Raw genomic sequence first — 20,458 nt, 5'->3', positions numbered from 1 at the left:
CTTTCTATAGCTCATATACCAGAGACAGACAGTTATAGTTCAGCTCGCAGTAGATGTTATGATCATATCAATACCAAACACTGCCTTGGAATGATACATTTCATTTTTTTTGAGCATGTTATTTTAAACATGTCAATTTCAATGAAAATATGTCTAAACTAAAAGGCAGATTTGAATACTGTGGCATCTAGATTACTCTACTTCACATTTTTTAAATAGAAAGATTAGAGAAAATTTATCTGTTCCAAAATATATCTGGATCTTCCCTTTCTCCTGATAGTATGAGAGTTGTTTTGTCTTCAAATGATAAGAAATGGTATCTATGTAGAAATATCTTCAAAAGGAAATTGTATCTATGTAGAAATACCTTCAAAAATCTTTTATTCTTTTTGAAGTTTAAGGGTTTTAAATAAAAGCACCATCCATATACAAGCCTCAAAGGATTGTATGTAATTGTAACACTCTTAATAATAATAATAAAACAATTTAACAATCAGGGAAGTGTGGTATCTAATCAGGTCATTAATAAAATGCAATATAATTTAATGTCACAACGATGAGATTAAATTGCATTACATGACAAAGTTATGAACGTAAATTGACTCTTTAAAACTGATGTGCACTTAATGGCTGCTGACTATATTTGTTGTCTCATCAATTTGCTCTGCTTTTTAAACAGTTGCTGCAATATTTAACACTGTATGTCACAGCCCACATGTTTTTATAAACTACCAGTTTCTGTTACTATACTTATTCAGTTGAACCAACAAAGGAACAATGTTTGTAAAAATAGTAAAACAGGGTTTTTCTTTTTCTAGTGTTGTTAGGTAAATAAATAATATTCTCTTTAAACCTCAGCATAATTAAAAATTCTGTTATTTCATTCTTGCCTGCCAGCATAGTAGAAAAATGTTATGAATCTATATGCATAAAGGCACTTCAAACTATTTGAAGACTAATTTTTAGAACCAACTAATAGGAGCTACAAATGTAAACTCTTTTCAAATAGTAGATATTGATTCCACATTTAATTATAAATAGCTATGATAATGTTATTTAAAGAGCTTGACAGTGCCCAGTAGTCATTTCCTAAATTGCTAGCCCTGGATTTCATAATTTATGTGCATAATTTACGTTGCTGTGCAAAAAGGCGGATTTCACGGGAACTTCTTCGTACAGACTCTGTAATGTGAGGAGCAAGTGTAACTAGTTAGCTGGGTTCTTGTGAATGTAACAATGTAACTAGTTAGCTGGGTTCTTGTGAATGTAACAATGTAACTAGTTAGCTGGGTTCTTGTGAAACCTCCCGGCTGCTCAGAAGCACCCAAGTTTCAGTATGAGGCCACTGTTATGTGTTGTGGTCTTGAAATCTAATGTACACTTTCATGCCAAGGATTCTTTTGTCCATCTATGTACATTCCAGTGACTGCATAATGGGCTTTAATGCCATGTGGGGCACAAGCAAATATTTTATCCACAAGAGTTCTTATTGACAAGTTACCAAGAGGGTGCAAAATTGGACGGCATTAAAATTTATGACCCTGAGATCCTCTTTACAAGACTGCTTGATATATCTTGCTTTAAATCAATACCTGTCAAGTTTTTTAGGCAACTGTATGATGGTATCATTTTTTGTCTTGTACAAAAGACTGCAAAACTATTCAGAAAACTATATTGCTTCATATTCCTAATCTCGCCTAGCAGCCTGTAGTGCCGTATAACCATAACAGCTAAGGCAGTGGGAAACGCTTCCTCCCACAATTTAGTTTCGGTCTCTTTTTATTATTTAAAATACCCTAAAGTTAATGTATACAGCCATTGGGATTGATGTTAAACCAAGTGGGGACTACATCCAATAAAGACGGCAAAAAGAAAACTACAGCCTACTATTTGATGTGATGCTAGATTTTCTTGAGGGAGGAAAAGGAAGGGAGAAATTATATAATTTTATTATAACCTCATAAAATAAGGCTGTACGTGTATGTACACACTTAAGTTTTCATGCTGAAGTACCGAAAACCCTTGCCCTGGTCCAGTCTCGAGTTATGAATAACAGGACACTTTGGCTGGTTTTTAGAGCCTTTGACCACCTGCTTCAGATAAGTATTGTACAGTTGGTGACAACACTCTGCCTTCTCCTCTTGGCCTCACCCCCGCCCCATCTTCTGCTGCTTCTCTCCCTCTCTCGTGCAAGGTTTAAGGTATCACAAATAAGTTCTAAAAATTAGTACCCTAGGATCCTGCGAGTCATAAAACACTCAGAGAGGGCATGAGTTAAAACATACACAGTCTCATATCTTTTGATCACTTTTTTTTTTTTTTTTAGTGTGCGGAAATATAGTCGGGGAAACAAAGACCTCTCAAAATCAGCACGTATGTGTAGAGTGTGGCCCCCCCCAGCTTACAGCTTCTGCCACTTGGAGGCACAATGGGCATTGTGCCCTCAGTGCCTCCCCGCACCCCAGCTTCCATCTTCCTGTGATTTAATGCTCCCTGTTGGGCAGAAACAATAGTGCCAGGTCCATAGGTTCTTCGTGCTGAGTTGGGCACAGTCTAGACATTTAAACCGGATTTGAAATAGCTTGTCTTCTGAGATTGAATTGGGGACCAGTTCAATTCAGTCCTGTATCTTGAGAAAACTTTGAACCCCAGAGGAAGCTGGGGGTGGGGGTGGGGAAGTAAAGCAGGGACACGAAGGACTGATGGCTGAGACCAGGGTGCCTGGCAGCCAGTGCCACATATTGTAGGCCAACCACATCGGTCTCTTATTAGATAGATTTCATGGGCCTTTTTCTCCCAACTTTTCCATTGGGGCCACATCCTGACTAGCCAGGACAGGCATGCCCCACCCACGTACTGATTAGCAGGAGGATTCCTTTCTCTCTCTGCCTCTATTAAATATAAGGAGAAAGCAGTAGTAGTTCAGATCCGTTAAGAAACATCGCTGTGCATGGGATCATATGTCTTTAAGCTTAAGAATTAGAGGTTCAGGATTATGTCAGTACTCTGTTATATATGAAAAGCAACATCAGTTTATTTCATTCTAAGATAGCTATACTATTGCTTAAGTCTTTCCATTTTGTTTCAGGATAAGACATCCTCCGCCAACATACAGTTTACATTCCAAGGTAATTTGTGAGACATGTAGTTGAAATCTGACTAGGTATAGTATCAAAATAATTTATAAAAGGGATAAACACCATTCCTTCCTTCTACTCCTTCTTGCTGGATACATTTATAGTTAGCAATCTTAGCACTTTAAAACATAAGAATCAATGAGAGAATGAGAGAGAGAGAGACAGAGACACAGACAGAGAGACAGAGAAAACACGTTATCATGTGTACACAACCGAACAGGACCATTTATACATAAGATTCTATTACGGTTAAAAAAAAAAAAAAAAACCAGAATTCCATTGCAAAAACCTGATTTTCAGTTTCCTTGAACTCACAGGGACAGGAGTGATGAGCACTGGTGACCGTCAGCTGCCTGCCTTTTCCCCATACAGACCCGTGAGGGATCCACTGACCCCGGTGCCAGCAGGTACCCACAGGTGGCAGCAGGTACCCACAGGTGCCAGCAGGTACCCACAGGTGGCAGCAGGTACACAGACACTTATTGGGAGACACAGGAGGAAAGAGGGGCTTCCCGTGGCCAAATGATTTTTAAAAATAGTCAGAAGTAAAAATCACAGGTAATATCAATTGAAAATTAATCAATACTTTAGCTATTTTAGAAACATTTTCTTATATTTCACCAATCTAAATCCTGACCTTTTCACTCTCAAACCCTCCCATCATAGTCTCATCCTTTGCCTGGGATCAGCTCAAATTAGACGATATACTTAAAGAGACAGAAAAGGAAAGTGTAAAGGAAAAAAATTCAATCAAATATTTTGCTTTGTGCCGGGCGGTGGTGGTGCACGCCTTTAATCCCAGCACTTGGGAGGCAGAGGCAGGCAGATTTCTGAGTTTGAGGCCGGCCAGCCTGATCTTCAGAGTGAGTTCCAGGACAGCTGAGGGCTATACAGAGAAACCCTGTCTCGAAAAAAAAATTATATATATATAATTATATATATATACACACACACACACATACACACACACATATACATGCATATATATTTGTAATTTGCAGAGACAAAAACAAAACAAAACAAAAAAAAACCAGACAACAAAAAAACCAAAAAAAAGAAAAAAGAAAGAAAGAAAGAAAGAAAGAAAGAAAGAAAGAAAGAAAGAAAGAAAGGCAACAACCCACATACAACCCAGGTGACGATCATCAGGTGCTCTCTGCTCTGTGCAGCCTTCTCATGTTACAGGGTATGAGATCCATAGACATCTATATTTTCTGGAATGCCCACTAATGCACACACTGCTCTTTAAGACAGCACCAGGAGTCATACCAGTGAAGCCCATGGCGGCTGCTTCCCTTGACTGTCTGAGAAGTCCGTCTTCATCTCGGAAGTCAATGTACACAAGATCTATGGCTTGTAGGCCAAAGGCTTTTGCCGTGACAACAACCTTCTGCCGGGCATAGAGGATGTCTTGGGTGTCTTTGTTGCTTGTTGCACCTGGAAGTGAGTTACGCTTTAAAAAGGGAGGCTTTAACCTTGGAAACCAAACCCAGACGTATACTACAGAAACCAGGTTATAAAGACATGCGCGCCTCCCTGGAAACTGTCTCCCAGAAAAGTAACTATTCCAATACGCAGGAAGGCAGGAATATAGGGAAGAAGTGTGGAATGGCATATATGTCTAGTGGACTGGAACAATTTCCAATACAATCACTCGTAGTTGCGTTTGGGAGAGGAAAGCGGATCACAGGGGCCCCTAGCAGATTTACCTCCTTTGTGCAATCACTTGGAGAGTGTCAGCCCAAAGATAACACTATAACAAGTGTCCAGGAAGCTGCGAGTGGGGGTGGGGGGTAGGGAATAGCTCACTTCTTAGGAATGGCATAAGCTGGTCTTGTGACATCTGTCCTCAAAGATGTCCTGATCTAGTGCTTTGGGGTTTGGTTGGACCTGGGGGCGGGGGGTGGGGGGTGGGAAGACCCTCATTTTGGGAGAGGCAGAAAGTGCCTGAATGCCTACTGTAATAAAATACACTTAGCTGTGGGACACACGAATGTCTCCTGGAAAGCCTTGTATTAAAATAAAATTTTCTTTTTCTCCCTGAGGGGAGGGAACGTGTCAGTGCTTAAACCTGGGCTATAATACCCACTGCTCAGGAAGAGTGTCCCCAGCCCACTGGAGTGTGGTTCTGAAAACAGTTTCTGTAACCTTGGCCAACCATAGTTCTAACTCTGTAACTCTCCAACCATAGAGACACCCGGAACAGGGCTCAAGGGATATCAGCAGGGCTGGTACAATAAATGCTCTGAAATATACACTAAGGTAAATTTACAATCTATCTTAAACAGGCCTTCTACATTTAACATAGAAAACACGGCATCAAGGCTCAGGCAGAAGCACTTGAACACTCCATTTAGAGGCTCAGGTCTTACGCTTAAGTGAAGACAACATATTTAAGCCAGCACCAGTAGTAGTAGAAACCGAGTAGACCCCATACATTCTTGAACATGCCTGAGATTGTGGAGGCTTTTATTAGTTATTTTATAAATGAGTAGAAATAATAAGGTGGGACTCTGGAAGCAGGAGATGGAGCCTAAATTATCAGGAAGTGGTGGTCAGTTGTCATGAAAAGGCACCATCGGGGCTAGCAAATACACATTATTATGTAAATGTCCCTTTGTGAAGGGGCAAAGAAGAAAATTCTCGAGCATGCGCACGCTCACACACACACACACATACACACACACACACACACACACACACATACACACACACACACACAACTGAGGGCAGGGGAGATGTTGGAGACAGATCTTTGACACCTATGCTGGCTCGAAAATCTTCTCCTCCAAAAACGACTGCATCTAGGCAAAGACCCACTTGAGGTCCAGTCTTTAGTGTTTCTTCACACACTGCCTGGAAAAGAGCAGAGCAGGGTCTCAGAGGCTGGGAGCCAATGCATCAGCAATAGAAAAGATCCAGATCCTAATACACTTAGGCTAAGACAAACTGAGATCTTCCTACAGCATTTCCTAGTCTTCAGAGAAACACCTCATACATACCTGCTCTGCCTGGTGGTTTCATCAATATGGCTATCACAGTTTATTATGTAGTTAGAACACTCCAATTATACAACATCCAATTTTCTAGATAACTTTTGGTAAACACTTTTAGCTTTTACTATAGGTAATTCATGTCTCTCCAGAATTTGCTTTTGTTTTAAGAGGACTCTTAAATGACAAACATAAAACCACAAGAGAGGAGAAAAAAAATAATTTTTTTAAAGCAAACTAATTGGATTATTTGCATTGGGATCAAGTAACGTGGTTTCAGGCTTACAGTCAGGCCATGCAACACCAATAACTTCAGAGAGAAAATAAAAATGCTACCAGTCACCCAGGGCGTGTGAATAAAGCAACTCTCTGACGCGTCTAGCTGAATGTAAAGACGGATCACGTTTGCTATAGATGTAGCTATGAGTCTTGGGACATGCGGCTGTAATGTACTAACATCTGTGTGGGTGGGGAAAGAGTGAAAGGAGTGGTGGAGATACTGTTGATTAATTTCAGGCATTGTGAGAGCTCCTAAGTACATTACTGAATAAAATGGCAAAATTGTGCTTTAAAATGAAACCACTGTGTGCATCTGATCCCAGCTCTGGGATGTGCTTTTGATTATACTCGAGGGTGCTAGGGTGAGCTGAGGACTTTGTGGTTGTTTGTCTGAAGGAATTGGTCACGAGACAGGGCTGGAGGCAGCCCCTAAACATTTGCACTGGGCCCTTCCTACACAGTCCTACAGATCTCCAAAGCTTCCTCTGACCCTGATTTACTTCATCGCAGGTCAGCTACTTCCGTTTTTTAGTGATTTTCCCCCCTCCTACTCTCTGGAGTGGAAAAAAATTAAATAAATCAAAATGCAAAACCGAAACAAAACAACCAAGGGCTAGAAACTTCGGGAAGAAGTACAGGGAGTGCTAGCCGGCCATTCAAAGTCAGGTGATGCGAGAGAGACACACACGTTCTGGGAAATGATACAAAGGCTTGAAGATCAAGAGGGACAAACAAGCTGGCTATGAATCTGGTAAGGCAGGTAGTGGTAAGGCAGCCACACAGTGGCTGAGAATTGGCTCAGCTCATCTTTTTTGAATGTGTGTTAGAAAATACTTTATGTTTGAAATGTGGCAAACTGAAACAAGAGGCTATTGATTATTTATACATAGGAACTATGAACAATAATCATATCTGCTAGGGATTTCAGATAATAGTACCAGAGCCCAGGGTATTTGCAGATGGAAAGACAACTGGTAGGAAGGGCAATTCAAACTCGGTATATAAAGGTGAAAAATAAAATTTCCATGTATGCTTAATCTATGCATGTACTAATTCAAAGCATATATGTATTCTGTGATTTAATTTTTATGCATACTCCAGGAACATATAAATGTTTGGAGACTGAGAAGACCTCTTTTTTCTTTTTTAACTAGTTTCTTTGTCTTCTAAGATATTGACAACCTTGTTATTGTCGCCGGACAGATAAGAAATGGCTTGAATAACTTACTTGGTTTATAAATCTTTCTTTAAAAAAAAATTTAAGTAGATGTTCAAATTAAAAAAAAAAACAAAAACAAAAAACAAAAAACCAACCAGAAGTTCTCTTTAGAAAATCAAAGTAAAATACTAACTCACATGACCACGCTAGGGATGGCTTCCTTACCTTAAAATTGAGCAAACCCATTGCAGTCTCCACAAAGGGGATTAAATTCATTGGTTGTTCAAGTTTTCGGCCTTTTAAGTGGAGTGAAAATTTGTCTGAAAACTAAAATCAGAGATGTCATAGGTGATTAGACAGAACAGAAGCTCAGCCCCTGAAATGCAGACAGAGCAAGGCTGAAAAGCCTCTGACCTGAGGAAATACCCTACCCCAGCCTCCAGCATCCACACAAAGGAATGGGGAGGGGGCAGGAAGGAAGAAGGAAAGCAGAGAAAACTGAAGGTAACAAGGTCCCCCCCACCACCCCAAATCACAGGGAAATCTCAAACACCACAATCCGTTTCCCTCAGAAAGGAACACTTTGAGGCCTAGGAGCGAGAGGGAAAAAGAGATCCCCAGTTTAAATGTTTCCCTGGAAAACATATTTACTCAGGACTTATCACCCTCTCTCCTCCACGGAATGCAAATGGCAGGCGCTCAGAACAAAGCAGACCTCTCTACCTGCCCTTCGGTTTTTTGTTTCAGACCCAACACCAACACATGTGCAACTGTTGGCTGCCTTTTACGTATGTGCAATCCGAATTATCCGTTATAGCGCCACTATCCTTTGTTCCAGAGGGTTTTCTTCATATATTTTTTTTTAAGCTTACCTAGGAAGACCTTAAAAAGGAAGTTTAATTCTTTGAAGACCAAAGCTTGCCAATTTTTTCCATGAGACCAGTTCACAGCTAGCTCTGTGCTGCCAGTGGGGTAGCCCAAATTCCAAAATCTATCATCTGGAAACATACAAAAGCGCTTGCAGATCCTCCACACCCCCGGTTCAAAAACAGGGGGAGGGAGCCCCGCAATCTAAATTGTAAATCTATTATGTCTATCTAGATCTAATAAGATGTGGGAAGATTAAAAAAGAAAGAGAGAAAGAAAGAAAGAAACACAGGTATAATAAAGATATTTTTGTAAATAAAGTTGAAAACATATCTATCCATTTAAATTTAAGGAATATTCAGCCATTAATGGATATCAAAGGAAAAGGGAATTTTAATCATCTCTCCATTCAGTCTCAGTTGGGTAAATCATATCTAAGAGATTTGCATAAATATAAACCATCAAAGACTTTTCATCTTCAAAGGGGGTTTCAAGACCCTATAAGCTTTGTACTGTAATCATCACAGGTCAACCCTGCAGGAATAGGGCTGCTATGGCAACATAAAAAAACTAATGCTTAAGGCTTAGCATAATATTCTCACTAATAGAAAGGAAACTCATTTTAAAAGCTGGCAGCCTATTTACCAGAAGCAGGATTAGAGGTGTTATTTCCCTTTTTACCTGCCCCTCCTTGCCTGCCTGCACCCCCCCCCCTAAAAATACCTAATCATTGGGATCTTTAAAAAGCTTTTGAGTGATTTGCAGTAACTTTACAATTAGGCTAAAATAAATCACAGCTTTCAGTAATGAAGAATGATTCCCGTGGCTCTCCGCCCCTCCCTCTTAGCCGGCGTCACCGTCACCTCTCAGTAACTTTCAGGGAACAGAATAACCCACCACACAACAGCCAGGGTGACGAGAGGGCTGAGAGAAAGCTCAGGGGCAACCTGTATGGTATCAGACGCCGTGAAAAATAAAACGTAATTTATGTTACAATTAAACTTGAAAATGAGTAGTGAAATATTGGTGGCTTGGGTGTTGAGTACTTAGCTACTGATTTTCTTTTCTCATTAAAAAAGAAGGAAAAAAAAAAGAAAGGAAGGAAGGAGGGAAAAAAAAGAAAACTTACAAGGCTACTTGAACTATTCTCTGGGATAGTCGTTACAACTGCAAAATTCGTAAAGTTTACAACTAGATAAATCTTTTACAAGATATCCCCTGTTCTTAATGAACAAAAATCTCCAATGCCTTTTGCTTTATAGTCAATAGGGGCATTTAAAAATTAAATATGCTAGCCCCTCCCCCATCCCCATCCTCTTCTTTCTTAAAAAATTGCATTAAGTACTAACACAAAAGGTAACTAGTGGAGAAGTTTCAATTAATTTTTTCAAAAGGAGACGATTAAATGTTTCCGGCCTGGTAAAGTGTTCATTTCATCGAGGTGGAGGGGACTGGGGAGGGGGGCGTGAGGAAAAGAAGGGGGGAGAATTACAAAGAGACTGGGGAGGAGGTGAAGTAGCAGGGCTCAGCAATTCTTTCAATTCCAGTGCACACCCAATAGCGTGTTGGAAGAATACGCACTGTTGGGATTTGTGGGAGAATTGTCCCGCGACAAAAGAGGCAGAGTTACGCTTGTTACAGCCCAATAAGCCGTGCCAGTCAGACAAGAGCCCACACTAACGACAAAAGGCGAGCGGGCGATTCTCACACAAAAGAAAACAAGTAAGCCCATCTTTCAGTTGTGCGTCAGGCTTGAGGTTTTACGCTTCGCATAAATACAAACGGAGAGGAAAAATAAACAGCCCCAAAGTCTTCTGCTAACTAGAAGTCCTATTTCAATTTCAGCGTCTCCCTCACATCCGAGGATTCGAAACAGCGATGCGAAGCTGTAGCTCAGAATTGGGGAGATAACCCCCATCCTAAGCAAGTGCGTGTGTTAAGAGGCATAATGGATGGAACCAAAGAAAGAGGGACTTCAGAATTCTCCATCAACTTAATACATATCTGAGTGGTGTTGGAGCCCTCGGGACAGTCATACGCTCTAAACAGCTAAGCCTAACTAACCTTGGTGAGATCTCCAGTTTACTAAGTAAACACAAGCCCTTGGTGACCAGTCTTTAAGAGGATCCCAACGCAGAGCTGTCAACACAAATACCTTAGCATTTTCATGTACGATGGTTTTCAACCTTCTAGTAGCTACATTTGAAGAGTATACGGTGAAATAGACAAGAGTGGCCTCTCATATCTTATATTCAACTAATAGAGTACAAACATTATTACTGCAATATGGAATCAATATTAAAATTTTTGAGATACTCTCCATTTTACTTAATCTACTTGGAAAGAACATCAAGTCTCTAAACTCAGGCATATGTGCATCTTACTTATCACAAGCACACTTCAACTTGCTCAGGCCACAGTTCAAATGCTGAGTGGCAGGTGATCCAGCATATTCAGGTGGATTTCAACAGTGAGCAGCTGGGGCTGGAGAGATGGTTTAGTGGTAGTTAGGAGTACTTGATGCTCTTCGAGAGGATCTCGGTTCAATTCCCAGCACCCACATGGCAGCTCACAACCGACTATAACATTAGGGGCCTTACATCCTTATACAGAAATACAGGCAGGCAAAACACCAATGCCCATGAAATAAAAGTGAATTAATCTTTTTTTTTTTTTTTTTTTTTTTTTGGTAGCAGTTTTACCAGGTATAGCAGCTACTTAGCATACTGCTTTGGCTAGATCCACAACCTTTAAGATAATATGAAATGGTGCTTTGAGCTCCCCCGCCACCCCCACCATCCATTCAGTCCAGTCACTCCCAAAGGTTCTGCCCCAAGTGGCATAATAAAATGGCATTTTATTCAAGGTACTTGCAGAATAATAGTAAGTCCCCTATTCATCCCCTCTCCATCTCACAATTAAAACAATCATAGAATAATTGGGCCCATTTCAAAGTTTTCTTAAGTAATTTGACATGCCATCCACTTTACATTTCAGGCTTTTATTGGCTGAAAAGTCTGTCATGAAATGAAAACACACCTGACAGTAATTTTAAAAAGGGCGCACCAGAGAGCTGTTCAGGAAATAATATCTGAGCTAATTAAAACCACGAGTTAAAAGCTTCCTGTTTCTTCCTCCAGTTGCCCTTAGGAGTGACCTTTTCCTCCCTTCCCTGGGCTCTTTGCTTCATATGCAGCTAGACCTCCTCGATGCTTACGATGGCTTCAGAGGAGCCTCAGCCAGAACCATCTACATCATAGCTCTTACAAGTTGAAGCCCTGGCATTCCAATGGCAGGGTAGATGCTCAGAAAGTTAAGTGTCCAGGGGCTGATTTGTGAGGGCTACTGAGGAGACTGCTCGGACCAAACCACAAATCCAAAAGTGATGTTTCCAAACCAAAAGCTGTTCTGGGAAACATGCTGGGGACTCCTGGATTCTAGGGAGGAGGAAATGGTAGCTTTTCCCATTCACTTTTCATAATCCCGTCTTCTTTCTTTTTTGAGTCAGGGTCTCAAGGAGCCCAGACCAGCCTCAAACTTGCTATGTAATTGAGGATGACCTTGAACTGCTGATCTTCCTGCTTCTTTCTATCTCCCGAATGCTGGCACTATATGCATTTGCCACCACGTCCAGTTTATTCAATGCTAGGGAATCAAACCAGGGCCTTGTGCATGCTAGGCAAACATTCTACAAATCAAGCTAATACCAGCCACATTTTCTTCTCTTCCTGTCTCTCGTTTTTCTCATGGTGTCGACTGAATCCAGAACCTGACACGTGCGAGCAGCTGTTTTATCCATGCATGGGCTCTCTCCTCAGCCCTGTGTGTGCATTTCTAAATGGATGCTGTCTACACTCTCTCTGGGTGACTCCTGAGCTGGCCTGTGCTGCACAGAGAAGCACTATTACTTACCCATCGGATTTCTTCAGGACCTTCTACCTTTGGTAGCATCAGACTAGAGGGAAGAACTCTGGCCTGTAGAAATGTCTCCAGGTCGACTTCAGCCAGACCACTAGACACCGAGTTGATTCTCACACACTTTTCCGTTGTGCCCAGGTCAAAGTCTTCAAGAGTTTTTGCTATTCTCAATCGAGCTTCATTCTGTAAATATTGAGAAATGTATCTCCTTAAATGTATTCTTACCATTAAAGGAAACCCAACGAATAGTTTATAGAGTTCTGATGGACACTCATAGACATTTGATTAGAGCAACACATTTTCTGCCCACAAACTGATACTGAAAATGAATGATTTCTGCACACTGTTTAAGATGACTGAAACACAATGGGGAATGTTCCATCATGCATATTGGTATACCTCTGAATGGCAGAGTAATTCACTCATTAGTGTGCTTTCCAACTGAAGAGGTTAGAATGACTAATTAACTGATTGAGCATTAACTATCGACTAAACATGGTTCCAGGTCTTTTACTCACATCTCTTCATTTAATAAGTCTTAGAAACCGCATGCCATCGGGACTGTGGCAATGTCACCTGTCAGCATATTCACATTAGGGGAAAGCTAAGCATTTGCTTTTCTGCTCCCCAGGCATCACACTTTAAAAAAAAAAAAATCATCTTTTTTATTTTATTTGTTTTGTGACCAAGTTGTGTCTTGACATTCAATTAAGAAGGTGCCCACAGGAGTCTGACGCTCACTACCACGTGAGAGACTCCCACTAATTCAGGTGGAAACAATAACATCACCAAGGAATCCCTCTATGGAGTGCGTGACAAATAGACTGTTTTCTTTGATTTGACAGTCTTTGCTGCAGTTATGAAAAGCTGAGAGTCACATTTGAATTATCCCAAGAAAAACTGCATGAGCCCAAATACGTTATGTATTAGCTTTGAGTTTGAGGTGAAGACTGTGGGAGGGTGGGCGAGGGGGAGCTCACTAAGGGGTGGGGGTTGGTGTGGAGAGAAAGGAAGCTCTTGGGGCCATTATTTCCCGCCAATTCCAGTTTCAAAAATAAAGTCTTCCATCTTGCCAACAGCCCTCAACAAATTCTCACTGCCAGAATGAACACTTATCAAAGATAGTTTAATTTGGGAAGAATTTTCATTACACTAATAAAACTTTAAAGCATCTAACTACTGATGAATGCATTTTTTAAAAAGTCTTGGAGCTGGTTAAGACCACTCACTACTCTTGCAGAGCACCCACATTTACGTCCTCGAATCCACGTGGTGGCTTACAACTGTCTGTAACTCGAGTTCCAGGGGAGTGATACATTCTGCTGGCATCCATAGGCACTAGTTACATATATATGTGTGTGCACCATGTTTGTGTGTATGTATGTGTGTATATATAAATATTCATCAATTTTCTAACAATTACAGCTATAAGTACAGATAACCATGAGTCATTTGCTGCAAGTGGTGGAACCTTAGCACTCAGGAGACACGGCCACGTAGAACACAGAGGCTGAGGCAAGCCTGGTCTACATAGGGAGTTCCATACCTAGTAGAGTTACATGGTAAGAGCCTATCTAAAATAACAACAAACAGCAACAAGTTCGAATTATTTAAGCCAATACAAGTCTACATCCAGTCAGAGACAATCCAGGACAGTTGATTTAAACCAGACATAAGTAAGCCTACCTCTCCATGGAAACCAGGAAGGCTTCTAGTTGGGGTCTGAGCTACACAGTGTGATGAAAGGGTAGCTTACAGTTATTAGGTCACATGGGAATGGCACCCAGAAGGACTTTAGGGTGTCTCTGTGCAGACTTGATTTGCAGAGTGTTGGCTGTGAATAATTATGCCAAGGGAGGCAAAAGCAAGAGAAATCTCATGAGCCCAACAGTGGCTTGAGTCCACATGATGCTATTCTTTCCATTTTTAAATTCTTAAAATCTGTTTTCACAGCGTGTCTGTGTGTTGTAGGAAGTATGTATACATCAGCGCAGATGCCAAAAGGGGTCAGAGGCATCAGACTCCCGTGAAGCTGGAGTCATAGATGGTTGTGAGCCACATTTGATGAGGTATGGGGAACCAAACACAAGCCCTCTGCAAGAGAAGTATATAAGCCATCCCTCCAGCACCCACCCTCACCCAACTTGGTTATTCCATAGTGCAAATCCCACTTAGGTACTCTGCTATGTACCGTCGCTGAAGAAGCTAATGGGAACGCACGGTTTGAAGGCTGTCTATAGTAGAAGGAGGGATTCCTATGCTTTTACCAGTACCCATTTTCAGACTCACAGCCTCAGAGAACCTAAGAATCAGGTCATGTTGCACACAGCTTGGACAGCTATGAACTCTGGATAGCTTGGGTTTGTAAACATTCCAACTTGTGAGTTCACACCCTACAGCAAGTCAGCCTTGCAGACTTGAAACTCTGAAGGGGGTGGGGGGGGGGGGAGAACAAGTCAAATGGTCATACAGTCAAGCTGAGTAGGATGGTGCACTCAGGAGGCTGAGGAAGGAGGATGTCCAGTTTCAGGCCAGCCTGGTCTCCGTTGCAAGACCCTTGTTGAAGGAAGACAAACAAACGTCCACCGAGCATGTGTGTTTGATGATGCAGAATTCCTGGCAACTTCTTAAATTGTGTCTCAGAATCTGAGCGCTAAGCTGTTTGGCTATTTCCTTTGGATTTGAAGGGAACTGTTTGTGCAGCTCATGCTATAAACCTGCTTGTGATTTTCATCTGAGGTCGGATTGCCATGGTTTCCACGCATTCCTGTTCACTGAGTAAAACTCAATCCTTTAAAACTGGCTGCAAGCAGAGCACCTAATTCCAGTCTCTGCGCATAATCTGGTTAGTCGTTAACCAGTTATAATAATGAGCACTGAGAACTCAACATTGTATTCTTTCTTTTCCTGGTTTTTGTTTTTGTTTGTTTTTGTCTTGTTTTGATTTTTGTTTTGTTTTGTTGGCACAGAATGAACAGGGAGCTCTCTCCTGGCATCACCCTATACCTTTCCAAAAATGGAGACTTGGGTCTGAGGTATATTGACACCCCAAACTCTTGTTAACAGGTTGCTGCTTGCTACAATTTACATCAATGAAGAATGGATCCCTCTGGTATGTATCCCAAAATATCCAACAACCTTACTAAATTTACACCAGCCAACAAGTGTGTGGAATTTTTTTTTTAATGGTGAAATATGTCATTGTGCTAGTAAACACACCCATGCCATCTGTTGGGTTGAGAGAAAGACAGCTCCTCAGAACAATTAGTGCTGTGTATTCTGTTAGCTTGGTCCACCCAGTTGTGAGGAGAGAGACGTTCTGAACTCTGTTTGCCTGACTTCTCCCTACCATCTCTCGCATCATCTCCATCAACCCTTCATGCATCCTCTTGTTCTCTGGCGATACTCCTCCCTCCATCTCCATCTTTAGGTGGGTTAAGAAGAGGTCTGCAGGTGCCTGGCAGACTCTGAATGGGGTCTTTAGAGTAACTTGCTGAAAACAAAAAGGAATGAGCTTTGTGGGGAAAGAAAGGATGTTTTGGGGGAAGGTTGTTCTCATTAGGCTGAGGGGGGACTATATCACTAACAAAACGACACAGACCAGAATCTTTGGGACCAGAATCTTCCCAAAGTTCCTGCGACCGATCGATATTCCGTGCCACGGGCTACTTGGTGCAGTGGACCAGAGGCTAATAAAACTGTCCTTATCCATAAGCTACAGTATTATGTGGCCGTGTCTGGGCCAGGAACCAAGGCGTGCTATGATTTCAGAGCCTGGATTCCTGTCACCTGGGGAGGAGACGTGCTCCGCTGACGTAGGAAAGCAGATAAATCAACCATCCCCAAGACCTGCAGCCTCCAAAATTAAGGGAGGAAAAATCTGCGTGCGGTTGGTTCAATTGGCACCCATTAAAGCTAATGACTAATCATCCTCGCGAGTTTCTAGCACAGAACGATGAGATCTGCGAAGAAAACAACATCCGTCCACTTTTACACTCCAGTGGAAGGGGTGGTCCCTCGCGGCGGGGCGGCACAGTCTCGCCATCTGGAGAATAAATCGAGTGTGAAGTACAGTATAGTTTGGGACCAAGCTCCGTGGCGGCCGCTCAGCAGTCAGTTCATTAGCCCCAAACTTCCAGGGATTAGAGGGGCATCAATTCTACTGTCGGATAGGATGAGACAGACAGGGCACAGGATTCAAGAAACATCTAGACAACCAGGAGCCCCCTCTGGCTTATTTATAGAACCACAAAGTATAAACACGCAAATAAGTGCCTTAAATAACAGCATCAGCACAGTTCCCTAACATCTGAATCAACGCCTCCTCCCCAGCCTCCTACCCCAGCTCCCCTCCCCTTCTCCTCTCCCAAAACTGTGAAGGTTAAAGTACACACTTTATGGGACCAGAGGAAAGCTTGCCTCCATCAGAGGCTGAGATCTGGTAATTAAGAAATAGGAAGGGCATCCTAGACCCAGGGGAGATGTATAGCATTTGTAATAAAAAACATATATAAAATTAATATTTTCATTCCATAAAGACAAATGCCATGCCTTGTGTTCCAAACCCTTCCTTATGTTCTAATACTGGCTCATCTTAACTCATTTTATTGGTCAAGTGATGTCACAGGTATGGCCTCTTCCAGGTTTTGACTATAAGGTCCTGATATCAGCATCTTTAAGCTAAAGTTGTCCAGGTCAAATTAGGTTAAACCAAAACAACAAAAAAAACCTTTGACTAAATTCTTCCATTTAAAGACCTAATTTTTCATCTGCTTTTTAGACATTTATAATTAAAATCAGAAATTCCTGTGACACAAAAGTCATCACAAGGAGACCATATTGCACTTCTTCATAAATGCACAGAATTTGTCATTACAGGGACCACTCAAAGGGAGGTAGTAACTGAAACCATGTTTCCTGATTCTTGCAAATTGGTAGTGTGTTTCATTAGACAAGAGACAGTGTTGACTTTCAAAAGGTCATTAATTGTACAAAATAATGAGTTTTGTTCTGATATTTTCAAATATGCACAGGATATACTTTGATCATATGAATTTCTAGTTCATTGGGTTTTGTTGTTGTGGAAAAGAAGTCTTGGTTTGTTTTCTGAAAGGAAAAGGAAGGATAAAAGGAAGAGAGAAAGAAAGACTTGCCTCCATGACATTCTGTGTATTAACTGTTTTAAAGTCTCATCCCTTGATTATGTCCTGCAAGATTCCCCAAGTCATTCCTATTTGCTCTGAAACCACAGATTTAGATGCAGGAGAGGTTTGTTTTGTTTTGTTTTTTATGTGTTTATCGCGAATGATACATTAAAACAAAGGCTTATAGCAAAAATATCACAAGCCATCTTTCATTTCATTTCAAGGACTGAGAAGGCTCAGGAAGCTTACAGTACGTGCTTGGAATTTCTCATGCTGAAGACTGAATCTACTCTACAGGCGGCAAACACAACATACAAAAGACAAGGATGACATCCAAAACTCTATGACAACAAATTATTTCACAGGCTCTAAGCAATTAAAAACATTGCTAAGGCAGCCAGCAAGAGTGGCTCTGAGGGTCAAGGTCCTTGGGGCCAAGCTTGAGGACCTCAGTCAGATCCCAAACCTCACTACAGAAAAGAGAACTGGCTTGTGCAAGTTGTCCTTTGACCTCCGCACAAGTCAGGTATGCTCCAGCATGCACCCCATCACAAATAAGTATAAAAAAGTTTAGAATATTTCTAAAGGAAAAATGGCTCTGAGCCACATGAGCACTACATTTGTCTCACATCAAGGAGCAAAGGATTTACATTTGTGCATTTCTCTGAAGAACTATAAATAAATACCCATCTCAACAACAAGTGCACAGTAGGGAAGAGTGGGGTTGTCTGCAACTTACATTGAATTTTAGAGAATGAGTTCATGGTGAACAAGAGGACAGACAGATGAAGGCAGGCAGAATTAACATGTCAGTGAAAAAATATAACAGGGAATACACAGCATTCGCTGTATGATCTTACAAATTTTCTGATGTTCAAAATTCTGGTAATAAAACTGAAGGGAAAAATCCTGAAAAGATTTCTAAACTGTTCATATTTTGGAGAGCTGGTCAATGAATAATATATACTTTTTTAAAAAGCCAATTCTCTTTAACATTTGCATATGTTTGGATATTTTCACAATAAAAGAAATTTTGAAGTTATAACTTTTACTTTGTTATTTATAGACAATTATTTGAGTTTTTGGTGGGTTTGTTTGTTTGTTTCGGTGGTGGTGGTGTTTTCGGATTTTTTTTTGTTTTGTTTTTGTTTGGTTTTTTTGTGTGTATGTAGCACAGGCATGTCTGGTGCTCTCAGAGGGCAGAAGAAGGCATGGAATGCCCCACAATTGGAGTATGGGTGGTCATGGGCATACTCAATATGGTTATGGGTACCAGGAACCAAATTCAGGTTCTTTGCAAGAGCAACAATTGTTCTTCACCACTGAGCCGTGGCTTCAACCCTTTGGTAATGGTTTAATGAGATAAAATTCACACAACATATAACTCGCCCATTCTTTCTGCACATTTGCTTTGTTCTGAAGCTCAGAGACATCATAAAGAACCTTCTGTAAGTCGCTTCTGCCATTTGTGGTTAAGTGGTATCAGGGTTCACGAATATCCTACTATCCACCAGTTCCCTCCCTTCTACTGTCATACAATATCCTATTGTATGGTAATGGCATAACATAACCCTAACCCTGACATATACAGCCCTGGCTGTCCTAGAACTCACTCTGTAGACCAGGCTGGCCTACAAAAATCCGCCTGCCTCTGCCTCCCAAGTGCTGGGATTAAAGGCATGTTCCACCACTGCCTGGCTGGCACATTATATTTACATCATCTAATGGACATCTAGATTGCCCTCTACTTAGGGGGTTGCTGTGGAACATGCTCTAACACTTTGTATAATACTCACACACATTTCTATCTTTGTACTGAAAAGAAAATGGGTCTCCTAGGTCACATGGTAACTTGTATGCTCAGCCTTTTGAGCTGGTTCTCCAAGTGGCTACACCAATTTAATATTCCCATCTCGGCTCTATACGGTGAGTAATAACAGGTCCATAGGACTGGAAGTGAAGTAACAATTTAGTCAGCAGAACAGAACCTACTGCCCATAGGCAGGAGTGGCCCTCCCCACAGGGCCTAAGGAGGGGCAAGGAAGGCCTGGACTGGGGCCGAAGCCTCTGAAAACTAAGAATTCTAGTAGCAGCAGCAAAAGGAACAGACAGCCCCCAGAAAAGAGCCCAGATGGACAGATGGGATAGCTGTGAGAATACAGGCACTTGCCATGGACAAGACTGGTGATCCCTAGAACTCATGGTGGAAGGAGAAAACTGACTCCTAAAAGCTATTCCATATAGGTAATGTGCATGTATGCATTCTCTTTCTCTCTCTCCCTCTCTTCTCCCCTTCTCTCTCTTCCTCTCCTCTCTCTCCCTTCTCTCTCCCCCTCTCTCCCTCTCCCCCTCCCTCTCTCCCTCCCACTCTCTTCTCCCCCTCTCCTCCCCCATCTCTCTTTTTCTCTCTCTCCCTTCTCTCTCCCCCTCTCTCCTTTCCCTCCACCCCACCCCCCTCACACAGACACACCACTCACACACAAAGTGGATGGCTAGTAAATATAAAGCCAGAGGTGGGAGCCCTGCTTAATTCGGGGGTGTGTGTGTGGGGGGGGGGGTAAGACACACAGAAAAACAAAAGTCTCTGAAGACGATATCTTAGCAATGAGAATTAATGCTGTGCTCCACTGGAAAGAAGGTTGAAGAGATGACAGGACATGAATTCACAGGTACACCCTAAAGTCCCTCTGGACCCGGTGCCCTGAGCCCATGATTGCATTTGCAGGAGTTGACCTTGGTCAGGTCCTTGTTCAGACCCACCCACTTGTTCCTTTGCCTCCAGGCTCAGAGTGACTTCACTCCTATTTATCTTCAGAACACAACTTTGCACGTGGGGTTCCATTTTGGGGACTCCTGATCCAGCCCACTGACACAGCAGAATGGGTGGCCAGCCACCTCACTGAGCACACCCTCTAATTGGTCTCCCTCCACCCTGCCCCCGGAGGACTGAGAAGGTGTCTC

General features: G+C 41.8%; 1 protein-coding gene and 1 long non-coding RNA gene across 10 annotated transcripts in view; one reads left to right on the top strand and one right to left on the bottom strand.

Moving 5' to 3' along the window:
• Gm5089 (predicted gene 5089) overlaps positions 1 to 18,098 on the top strand; it is an 85,468-nt gene extending 67,370 nt beyond the window's left edge. The window contains exons 3-4 of the long non-coding RNA NR_033326.1: positions 15,420 to 15,465; positions 17,722 to 18,098. This is a non-coding gene — a long non-coding RNA (predicted gene 5089). The remainder of the gene's footprint in view (positions 1 to 15,419; positions 15,466 to 17,721) is intronic.
• Clybl (citrate lyase beta like) overlaps positions 1 to 20,458 on the bottom strand; it is a 231,241-nt gene that overhangs the window by 18,458 nt on the left and 192,325 nt on the right. For 5 of the 9 annotated variants that reach the window (XM_011245173.3, XM_011245172.3, NM_029556.3 and 2 more), the window contains exons 3-6: positions 12,348 to 12,536; positions 7,794 to 7,895; positions 5,900 to 5,993; positions 4,407 to 4,574 (exon numbers count right to left, since the gene is read on the bottom strand). In XM_011245173.3, the coding sequence (XP_011243475.1) occupies positions 4,407 to 4,574; positions 5,900 to 5,993; positions 7,794 to 7,895; positions 12,348 to 12,536 (553 nt within the window). Of the gene's footprint in view, positions 1 to 4,406; positions 4,575 to 5,899; positions 5,994 to 7,793; positions 7,896 to 8,219; positions 8,385 to 8,440; positions 11,084 to 12,347; positions 12,537 to 20,458 lie in introns of those variants that run through there. The other 4 variants (XM_030247995.1, XM_030247997.1, XM_011245175.3 and 1 more) reach the window with 4 other exon arrangements.

Source organism: Mus musculus, chromosome 14 (genome assembly GCF_000001635.26).
Source record: "Mus musculus strain C57BL/6J chromosome 14, GRCm38.p6 C57BL/6J".
In the NCBI taxonomy this organism is placed as follows: Eukaryota; Metazoa; Chordata; class Mammalia; order Rodentia; family Muridae; genus Mus; species Mus musculus.
Note: the sequence above shows the minus strand (reverse complement) of the source record. Positions and strands in the feature narration are given on the sequence as shown.